Source organism: Lycium ferocissimum, chromosome 4 (assembly GCF_029784015.1).
Source record: "Lycium ferocissimum isolate CSIRO_LF1 chromosome 4, AGI_CSIRO_Lferr_CH_V1, whole genome shotgun sequence".
NCBI lineage: Eukaryota > Viridiplantae > Streptophyta > Magnoliopsida > Solanales > Solanaceae > Lycium > Lycium ferocissimum.
The window spans coordinates 39,049,171-39,059,666 of record NC_081345.1 but is presented as its reverse complement, the minus strand read 5'-3'; the positions used below and the strand labels follow the sequence as shown (position 1 = coordinate 39,059,666).

Sequence of the window (10,496 nt, the reverse complement as noted above, 5' to 3'; positions counted from 1 at the left end):
TTTCCTGGTAAGGTTTTTAATGAGGCAACCAAATAGCATATTATTAGAAATGTGTGTTCTTCCTTCACTAGAATTTTTTCCCAATCGGGTTTTTTCTAGTAAGGTTTAATGAGGGCATATTATCTATCAAAATAGACATCAAGGGGGAGTGTTATAAATATTATTATAATATTGTGATGTCTATCTTTAGGAGGAATTTTAGGGTTTGTTAGGGTTTTGTGACTTTGGCCTAAGTCATCTCTCTCCTATAAATAGAGAGGTTCTCTTCATTGTATTTCATCCCTTCAAGAGAAATAAGAACTCTCCCCTCTTCTCTCTTTCTCCACAATATTCTTCTTGCTTGCTTTATTATTTTATAACACCTAGGTATTTATACATTTTTATTTAATTTCATATTATAAGTAGAATAATCCATTTATGAATTTATACAAAATCAAATATTACTTTTTATGATTGATATTTTAATATTAAATGCATTAAGCATATATATACACACACACACAAGTTATCGTTTATTTTTACATATGTGTGTGTGTAGTTAAGTTTCACTTCTCTCTTATTCTCTATTGTCAATACATAAACGAGTTTTGGTTGTCATTAATGGAATATTTTAAATTATGAATTAAAATTCATTTGTGATATAAATAGATAATCTTTATGAATTTGTTAGAGAATATACCTCTATTTTTATTAATTATTTTATATTACCTTCATTGAAATATATTTATAAAATTATTATTACATGTTATTTTTACTTGTATAAATAGATATCAGAGTTTTGATTATTAGTAAAAGAAAATTCTTATTCTTCTCATTTATTTCATTATAGAACGACATTAAGTTATATATTCAACTGGTGTTTATCACTTTTCTTTTTCCGTCTCGAAAATAAAATATATTTTTTTTATAGAAAATTTGTTACATAGATTTAAGAGATAAAAAAAATCATAATTTTAAAGAAGTAAAAGAAAAAAAAAATTGATAATGTAATGGTAAAATGGGAATTTTAAAAAGCCAATTAGGATAAAGGGGAGAGAATGACCATTGTTCAAAATTAAGGGGGGAGTTTGATTTTTAAAGCAAAGTTGAAGGGTGAAAATCTAAGATTTTAGATGATATGATCAAACGCTTCAATAAAATGTTTGGATGCATACACTATAGTAGAAATAGCCTTAACTCATTCACCCCGGAGCGGACGGCACGCACCTCAAGCTAAACATAAAACTTAACTTTCATTCGTCCCTCTAATTTGTTCATTTGTTATCTTCTTTAAATGTCGACACCCCTTACGAAAATTCCTGCGTACATCACCGCATTCACCATAAATAAAAATAAAAACATTAAAAAAGGAATATCATTACTACAAGTTTGCTTACTATATTGAATCAAGGACTTGAGAAGTGAGAAGTACTATTCTTTATATGTCTTTGATGCTCTTACCATAGCTTTTAATTTTGATTATAAACATTAATAGAGTAATCAAATTGATATGACACAATTTCTTTAAAATGCTTGGCCATATCGAACCAATTACACTGCTACTTAAAATAATTTATGATCGGCGAGCTGATATCGGTCCACCTGCGGAATTTTATCAAATAATCTTTATTTAATTAGGACTATGGTGCGAAAATATGTGTCTTACTTGTTGTACCTAGTAACTCTGTAGCCTATATTTTCTCAAAAAAAATAAAGAGGTCAAATAACGATGATTCAAAATAATATTAAATTCTATAAAAAAAATATTCATTATGCATAGATGGAATGCTCAAATTTAAGGCTTGTGAATCAAATTAAACATGAACCACGTTGGTCATTAAAATAAATACAACATATATGCGCATGGAAACCTAAGGAAATTTAAGTTTCAAGACCAAACATGATTCATCTTATCTCAAAACCAATTATAATGGAAATTCATGCCATGCAGAAAAAACTTAATTAATGGGATCTAGTAAGCGCCAGTGTGTTAATTGATCAGGCCTAGATATGCTAATTTTTTAGGGTTTATTAGTTAAGCATGACATAAATTAAAAGATAGCCTGCCTAGGGATGCAGCAAATTGAAGGTTTATGAATCAATATTAACCAGCTTATGTTCTTTCAGAATTAAAATCAATAACATATAGGAGGTAATAGCCATGCCTAAATATGGGACCACACTCATCTGGGAATATTGGGAGGCATGATTTCTTTCTTTTTCATACCTGAATAATCCACTAGATCTTAGCGACAACATCTTCTTGAGAGAAACTTATAAAGAAAAAGGTAAAACAATGGATTTAATATTAAGTATTTGCTTTACGGTTTAAGTATGTTTTAAACAAGACGCCAAATTTTAAAAAATAAGGAATACTTTTTAGTCTTGTGATCTTAAAAAAAAAAAAAAAAAGATGGTTATAATGTACCAAAATATCATTTCTTAAATATATATATATATATATATATCACGTAGAATGTAAATATCATGTTAATGCAAACTAAAAGAGTTTCTACAAAACAAACTACAATTTTGAACTTGATGACCAAACTAAAAACGTATACTAGAGATTGGTATCATTATATACTACTCCCCCATCAAATTTATATGCTGTTATTTTATTTTTAGGCGTCTTAAAATGTTTAGCATCGATCTCTCTCATCTAATTACTGTACAACTTTGATAACTTTCATGGCTTAATTAAGTTGGCTATTCAAATTTTAAATATTGATTTGATATTGTTCTTTCTCTCAAACTAATTTTTTAACTCTGAGTTTAACGCACAAGTTAAATTAAAATTTAATTGCTATATCCAGTAGAATTTATAAAAAAAGGAGACAAATGAAATGATACTGATAGGAGTAATCAAGCACGCATAAAGTGGGCTGCTGCTTAGTAAGATTCAACTATTCAAGTAACATAACCTTAGGTCCAATTAACAGATTATTTGGATTTTGGACCAAATATTTGCCCCAATCCAACTTTATGAATTAATATCCTTATCAAATAGTTGACGCAAAAGATAGCTAGGCTAACAAGCTCGACGGTCAACTTTGCAAACAGATGCAACTTTATCAAGTTTTCTTTTCCTTTTTTAGTCAGTGTCTGGCTGTCTGCCTTTATACTTAGTTGTTATTTGTACATGATGAGTATCATTTTCGCAACCCTTCAACTAATACACTTTTAAGGGTGTAAAGGTTTAATAATACCTAATCCATCTCATCTACTCCTCTCATATACCCAATGGAGTATTCAACTTCTCTCCATTTTAAGGACACATATATATACTCCCATCAACGTTCTTGATCACACATCAAATTCATTCCAGAATATCATTTCGCAAAGTATAACAGAAACAAAAACCTCTACCCCTCTCTCTCTCTCTCTTTCACATCCATCAGTTTCTTCAACCAATGACAATTAAAAATTCCAACTATTTTCAACTCAAAGCCATTATCTCATCCCTACTAATTCTAGCTCTCACCATAACATTTGCTGCAGCAGGTCGAATCCTTGACAAGGAAGTAGCCACCCCCACCGTAGCTCCAGAAAATCCTCATCCAACTGATCAGGCACCAGTTTCCGGGGCAACTGCGAGTGGCGCAGCTGCTGCAGTTACAGGTATATATACTAGCTAGTAATATATTAAATTGTGTGATCATCTTATCTAATTAAGAATTTAAACTATTACAGAGGACATTTATCTTAATTAATTACTATATTAGGTAGATATACGCCCCTCGATGACATAATTATGTGCACCTAATTAGGTGCATGCAGGTGCCATTAGATAGTCCGCAATATATATTTAAAGTGGGATTATATTGTCTTACATCGGAAGACAAAAATGAGTTCAAGGATTGTATACGTATATATTTTCCGTTTTATTTAAAAATTTGAATTATTTAAATTCTTTAAAATTTAAATTTAAACGAACACTGATGTTTTATGAAATAATGTTGACTATATATTAGAAATAACCTCATTTTAGCTTACATAAAATCATGCCTTCTCTAAGAAGTTCCGTTTTACGTTGAGGGAATTACTTGCCTATATTTCTTCAAAATACGGTCTATGGAAAGTAATTCTCATGCCTATTTTATAGCAGGTGCAGCACCTGCAGCTACGGCAGCTGGTGCTGCCGTAGCCGGTGGAGCTGGTGCTGCGGAAGCAGGTGGTGCTGGTGCTTCTGTAGCTGGTGGTGCTGGTGCTTATGATGATCATACATTTTCCTTCTTCATGCACGATATTCTCGGAGGATCAAATCCTTCAGCTATAGCCGTTACAGGAATTGTAACAAACCCCGCTGTGAGTGGTCAAGTCCCATTCGCAAAACCAAACGGTGCAGTTTTAGCAGTTGACAACGGTGTCCCTACTAACAATGCCAACAGTGGAATTATCAGCAACAACAACATCCCTTTCCTTACTGGCCTAAGCGGCATAACATCTAATCTTGTTAACCAAAACAGTAATGGAATAATCGGTGGAGGCAACGGTTTACCAGCAATTAATTTACAGCAATTAGGATCAGGGATTAGTTTCCAGAAGCTGATGTTCGGTACGTTGACTGTATTCGACGATGAGTTGACCGAAGGACACGAGCTTAATTCAGGTTTAATTGGGAAAGCTCAAGGATTTTACGTTGCTAGTTCGGAAGACGGGTTGAGCCAAACGATGGCATTTACTGTGATGTTTAAGAGTGGAAGTTATGCTGATAGTTTGACTTTTTTCGGTGTTCATAGAATGGGAGTTTCGGAATCACATCTTGCTGTTATGGCTGGTACTGGAAAGTATGTTAATGCTAAGGGATTTGCTACTGTTAAGACTTTTCCGGCTACTAATCAGGCTCAAGAGACAGATGGTGTGGAGACTGTGTTGTATATTACTGTGTATCTTGCTTATTAGTGTGTTTAAGTGATTGATTTGTAATTCTGGTGTGTTTTGCTCAGTGATTGGATGAAAAATATTGTAATTTTGTCTCCTCGAAAATTTATTGTAATTATAAGTTTAAGCTCCAATTTGATAGGAAATGGCTTCTACTTCTGTTAAAACTTAAATCTGCTCAACCCATGTCTTTTTTTTTTTTTTTTTTTTTTTTTTTTTTTAAATTTTAATATTGTACTCTTTTACATTTTTGTAAATAAGAAATTGACTCTCCGACTGTGGGGCATGCGATTGATTTTTGATTCCTTGGGCTATTATAAGTATTCAATTAAAAAGTCTTAGATGTACTAGCACTGCTTTTTAAATGCAATGCAGTCATCGATATGATTCTCCTGAGAGATCACAATTATTGGGCAGAATCGAAGTATAATGTTGAACAAGTAAGTGTAAGCGTTGAGTTTTATGGAGTGAACTCAACGGTCGCTGAGTAGGATTCGGCAATAGATTTGAGTTGGTGATTTTAAAACATGCTTTTATGGGTCCGCTCTGCACCCAACCCCGAGTATATATACTTTGGAAAATTCGTCATTTGCAATATCCCTATTTTGTGCTGGTCTTTAATTGTTGCACCTCATAACAAACAACATTTCATGGGACATAAGTTTATATTTTTGCATCATAATATCCATCTTTGCCCCTAAGACAACTTATGTCATGTTAGATAAAGTTGATTTTGAAGGACAAACCATGTCATTTCTTCAATTAGAAACCTCTGGTTAAAAAGTCGGCCCGTAGGTAACGTAAAAACCCAACTTGGATTTGGACAGGTAATTGGATCTAAGTTGTCTTAAACTTGGGCCATGAAGATCTATTAGCCCATATCGTTCTACCCACGTGCAAAAATATAGGCAGGCAGCAGGCTTGTACGTTGTCTTCTTTCTGCCGCGAATTAGGGTTTCTCAGTTTTAACATTGCCAGGAGAGTGTGTGTGTGTGTGTATAGAGATACGCCATGGGTAAGTGAAGCTCTCACTCTCTGCGTTTTGTCTTTGCTAATCCTAATAACCCTATTCTCATTTTGTAGCAAGGATCAAAGTTCACGAGCTGAGACAGAAATCCAAGACTGACCTTTTAGCTCAGCTAAAGGACCTGAAAGCAGAGCTTGCTCTTCTACGTGTTGCCAAAGTCACTGGTGGTGCCCCTAACAAGCTCTCAAAGATGTAACCTGTTCTACCTATTTTGCAGTGTATTCAAGTATTTGTACCTATGATTGATGTTTAAATGTAATGGGTTGACAAACATGTAATTTTTTTTATCCCTTTGAAGTATATGGAAATCTTTATACATATAACTGATGTTTAAATGAAATGGGTTGACAAAGATGTAATTTTTTTTTACCCATTTGCATTATATTTAAATACTTATACATATATAACTTATGTTTAAATGAAATGGGTTGGTGCAGAAAGGTAGTGAGGTTGTCGATAGCACAGGTGTTGACGGTGATATCGCAGAAGCAGAAGTCAGCACTGAGGGAAGTATACAAGAACAAGAAGTACTTGCCTCTTGATCTCCGTCCCAAGAAAACCAGAGCTATTCGTAGACGTCTTACTAAGCACCAGGTACTTTTTACTATATTTGGACCTGTTGAATTGTTGTGTTGTGTTATTCTATGGTAGTTTCATCGTTTACCTGTTTAGTGAAAAGCTGCATTGTAGTGATTCGGTACTCTTTCGTGTCATTTTCTTAGCTGAATATTCTGTTATTGAGTTTTATGTTGCTACGGGTTTTGTACTTGTTTGGCTCTGGGAAATATAAGGAATCTTTTAGTAAGAAAGAGCTGCATTGTTGTGATTTGTACTCTGTTCTGTTATTGTCTTAGTAAACTGAATATATTGTCATGCATTTTCTGCGGTAGCTAGTTTTTGTACTTGTTGGCTCTTGAAATGTGTGGTGCATGTTTTGGTAGCTGTAAAGACGCAATATTCAATCAATCTTTTTTTATGCTCAATTTATGTCATGTTTGGTGGATTTTGTTTTTTATATTCCCTGGCCATAAATCATTTTGATTATCTCGATCAACCACAAGTAAAATCTGCAGCTCATCTTAGCATGTCCTGTATCCGTTTACCTTAGGTGGAGTCTGCAATTTGTTTGGATAGAGGGACGACTTAGAAAGGTTAAGGGGGAATATTGGAGGGAAGAAACACAGTTTCTTTTTTATTTTATTATTTGACAAGAATGAAGTAAAGCAATAAATTTTAGTTGATAGTCATGTACCGGATCAATAATGCCCAACTTTGGATGGAAATAGACTTTGAGCTTTTATGCTTTATGTAGTGAATTCACTTGGAAAACTGAGTTCTCCAAGCTCCTAACTTTATCATCCTAAAGCCGTAAACGAATTGAATTACCTTCAGAGCTCTGTTGTACTGGCTACTTGAACCTTCACCTCGTTGGTGAAGATTCGATTCCCCACCTTGTAGTGCCCTTCCCTCTATGTGCTTGAAAAAATTGAATTACCTTGTAAAGAACAATTATGCAGAGTGTTCTATTTTGTCTTTTTATTTAGGGAAAAGGGTAAATATATCCTTTTACTTTGTTTTAATGGCTAAAAATATCCTCCCTTACAGTTTTGGGTCATTTATGCCCCTGCCGTTATGAAAGTTAACAAATATACCCTTCATTTGACGGAAATCCCCAAATTGATTCTAATAACCTGATTTCACAAAAAATAACCCACTCCCCTATTTTACCTGCCCTGATTCACCTCCTAAAATAACCCATTCTTCCCTCCCATAGTCTCTCCACCTTCGGCGAACTCCATTTCCGACCAACCATTTCTCCCATTCCCTTCCCCCTTTCTTGATTTTATATCCCGTTTCAGAAATTTTGGCATAGTAGCCATCTCCGGCGAACCACGAAATCAATAAACCATTCTTAATATAAATATTCTCGATGTAACAGAGGCTTGAGGTTGATCATCAAATAGAAATCCAAAAGACTCATCCATGTCATATTTCATTAAAATTTTTACAATACCAGTATGAGTTAACTGAAATTATTTTATTAATTTGGTATTTAAAAAATTAGGTTGGTTTAATTAAAGGACGTAGACCTCAGATAAATTTAATGGCATAAATGAGTCGATAAATGAGCCACAATATGTACATAGTTCAATGGCTGGAGCTATCAACAATTGATTACCAGAAAAAGTGTACACAGATGATGGCAAAGGATGAGTTTGTGTGTGTCTTTCAATATAAAAAGCCAATTCACAGTCATAAACCCATCAAAAATTTCGCCGGAGATGGCTACTTTGCCAAAATTTCTGAAACGGGATATAAAATCAAGAAAAGGGGAAGGGAATGGGAGAAGTGGTTGTCGGAGATGGAGTTCGCCGGAGGAGAGAAGGAAGAATGGGTTATTTTAGGAGGTTGGTCGGGGCGGGTAAAATAGGGGAGCGGGTTATTTTTTGTGAAATCGGGTTATTTGAATTCATAACAGTAGGGGCATAGGTGACCCAAAATTATTTGTTAACTTTCATAATGGCGGGGGCATAAATGACCCAAAATTGTAATGGAGGATATTTTTAGCCATTAAAACAAAGTAGAGGGATATTTTTATTTATTTCTTTGAGTAAATTAGTCAAACGAATTACAAATTAGGTCCAATGATCATACATAAGAAGTATTTGCTTGATTGTCATCTCTCTTGTTATTTAACTTGGGGAGACAAACCTAAAATCATGCAGAGAAAAAAAGTCTCAAAAGACCGATCATCTCTCAAAATCAATACTGATTTAGGGGGGGAAAAATTAAATGGATGTAAAGAATCTGTATAGGCTACACCAGCTAATTGGATAACCTAGATTGAGAGTTGTGACTTAGCTGTAAAACCTAGGTGCCAATTCTTTTTAGTATGGTGAGAAACTTGTGTGTCTGTACATGGATAAGTGAGATTTGAAGAACATCTAGATATAGAGAACTTTTGAGTTGGATTAATAGTCAAATTTTATAGTATTGGAATAAAATGACCCCTCATAGAGCGGAGTAGATTAGAAGATTCTGCAATCAACCTAACTAGTTTGAGATATAAGCATGGTTAGTTGTTTGAGTGATAGTTTTACAAAAGTTGAATATAAAGTATATCCAGTAATCATGCATGAGAAGTATTTGTTTGATTGCTCTTTTTTATCATTTGCTTGATTGCAATTATAGTTTTATCCGAGATTCAAATTACAAACTAGGTATGCTCGGATTGGTTTCGTTACCACTATAGCGTGAATCCAGTTAGTCTTAGCTGAACTATTTTGTGGAACTATGGGTTATTAACTCTAGATCTGGCCTGGCAATCAATGTACACTCCTGACATTTCAGGTATTACCTGGTGCTATATTTGAAAGATATGGCTCTTCCATGTCCTTTGACTTGAATTTATGAAACAAATCACATCTCCCTTTGAATAATAACTAAAAGTACCCTGGTGATGTCTTTTTGGCCTTCTGGTAGTGTATGTTCAGGTAATTACCACATGCTATATTTGAAGAAATGATTCTTAGGTGTTCCATGCCCTATGAATTCATATAAACAAATTGTCTATTCTTTAGATTACCTTAATTTCAGTCCTTTTTCCCCGCTTCCTGTTAGTGTATGTCAGCTAAATACCACATGCTATAATTGAAAGAAATTGCCTTTAGGTTTTCCATGTCCTATGAATTCATAGGAACTCATAATATTGTTCTTCGGATACCTAATATTACCGCTGCAATGCCCTTTTTGCCTCTTGACTTGTGTGTCTCTCTACTCTGCATAGCTGAGGCACTTGCCGGTTTACTTTGAGTTAATGGCATACCTGTGGTTTAATGTACAGGCATCTTTGAAGACAGAAAGAGAGAGGAAGAAAGAAATGTACTTTCCACTTAGAAAGTATGCCATTAAGGTTTGAATTCATCCAATTTAGTCACTGAGATATTAGCACTTCCCCAGCAAAAGGGTGGATCAATCCAAACTGAGTTGTTTTACTTCCTAAAACATTGCATTATGAAGTGTAAACTTTTGCTTATTTTATTTTCCGGTTTAGTTCCCTTTTTAGAACTCGTAGCTAGAAGTAATGTCTATGCACGCAATTTCTTGACCAATTCAGCCAAAAATTCTTCACTTTCAGTTCATTGTCATGTAGCCTGTTGGATGAATTCATGAATAGAGAATTTAAAAAAAAATAAAAAAATATTCACCTTATCACTTTCTCCAATCGCCCTAATCTCCGGTTATAACATTGCCGTCTTTTTCTTGTGAAACAAATGTGAACGAGTGGTGCATGGTGTCCAGTTAATTGAACGAGAAAAGAAAGGCAAACTCTAATATTTTGTTAGTTCATATCTGTGTGTTTAGATTCTACTTTCTCTAATCTTTATATGGCACTATTTCTTTCGGTGTATTGTATGTAAAGCTTATGCATTGAACGTCATTCTTTATTTCTTTAGTAGGACTAGGGTGTATTAAAGAAATAATGCATGTAATAGCTTTGGTATTATTAATCCCTTGTTTGATTGAGTTTTTCAACCGAACACCCTATTTAGTATTACTATACATAGCAAACCACGGAATTAGGCTATTAGCAATACAAGGGTTA

General features: G+C 34.0%; 2 protein-coding genes across 2 annotated transcripts; both read left to right on the top strand.

Annotated features, from left to right (window-relative positions):
- The first annotated feature begins 3,321 nt into the window (after positions 1 to 3,321).
- On the top strand, positions 3,322 to 5,205 carry LOC132054689 (dirigent protein 25-like). Its single transcript, XM_059446660.1, has 2 exons — positions 3,322 to 3,600; positions 4,085 to 5,205. The coding sequence occupies exons 1-2, from the start codon at positions 3,393 to 3,395 to the stop codon at positions 4,882 to 4,884; spliced, it is 1,008 nt and encodes a 335-aa protein (XP_059302643.1). The 5' UTR covers positions 3,322 to 3,392; the 3' UTR covers positions 4,885 to 5,205.
- Positions 5,206 to 5,716: 511 nt separating this feature from the next.
- On the top strand, positions 5,717 to 10,242 carry LOC132052821 (large ribosomal subunit protein uL29-like). The gene is made up of 4 exons (XM_059444509.1): positions 5,717 to 5,878; positions 5,947 to 6,082; positions 6,328 to 6,484; positions 9,735 to 10,242. The coding sequence occupies exons 1-4, from the start codon at positions 5,875 to 5,877 to the stop codon at positions 9,807 to 9,809; spliced, it is 372 nt and encodes a 123-aa protein (XP_059300492.1). The 5' UTR covers positions 5,717 to 5,874; the 3' UTR covers positions 9,810 to 10,242.
- Positions 10,243 to 10,496: the final 254 nt, after the last annotated feature.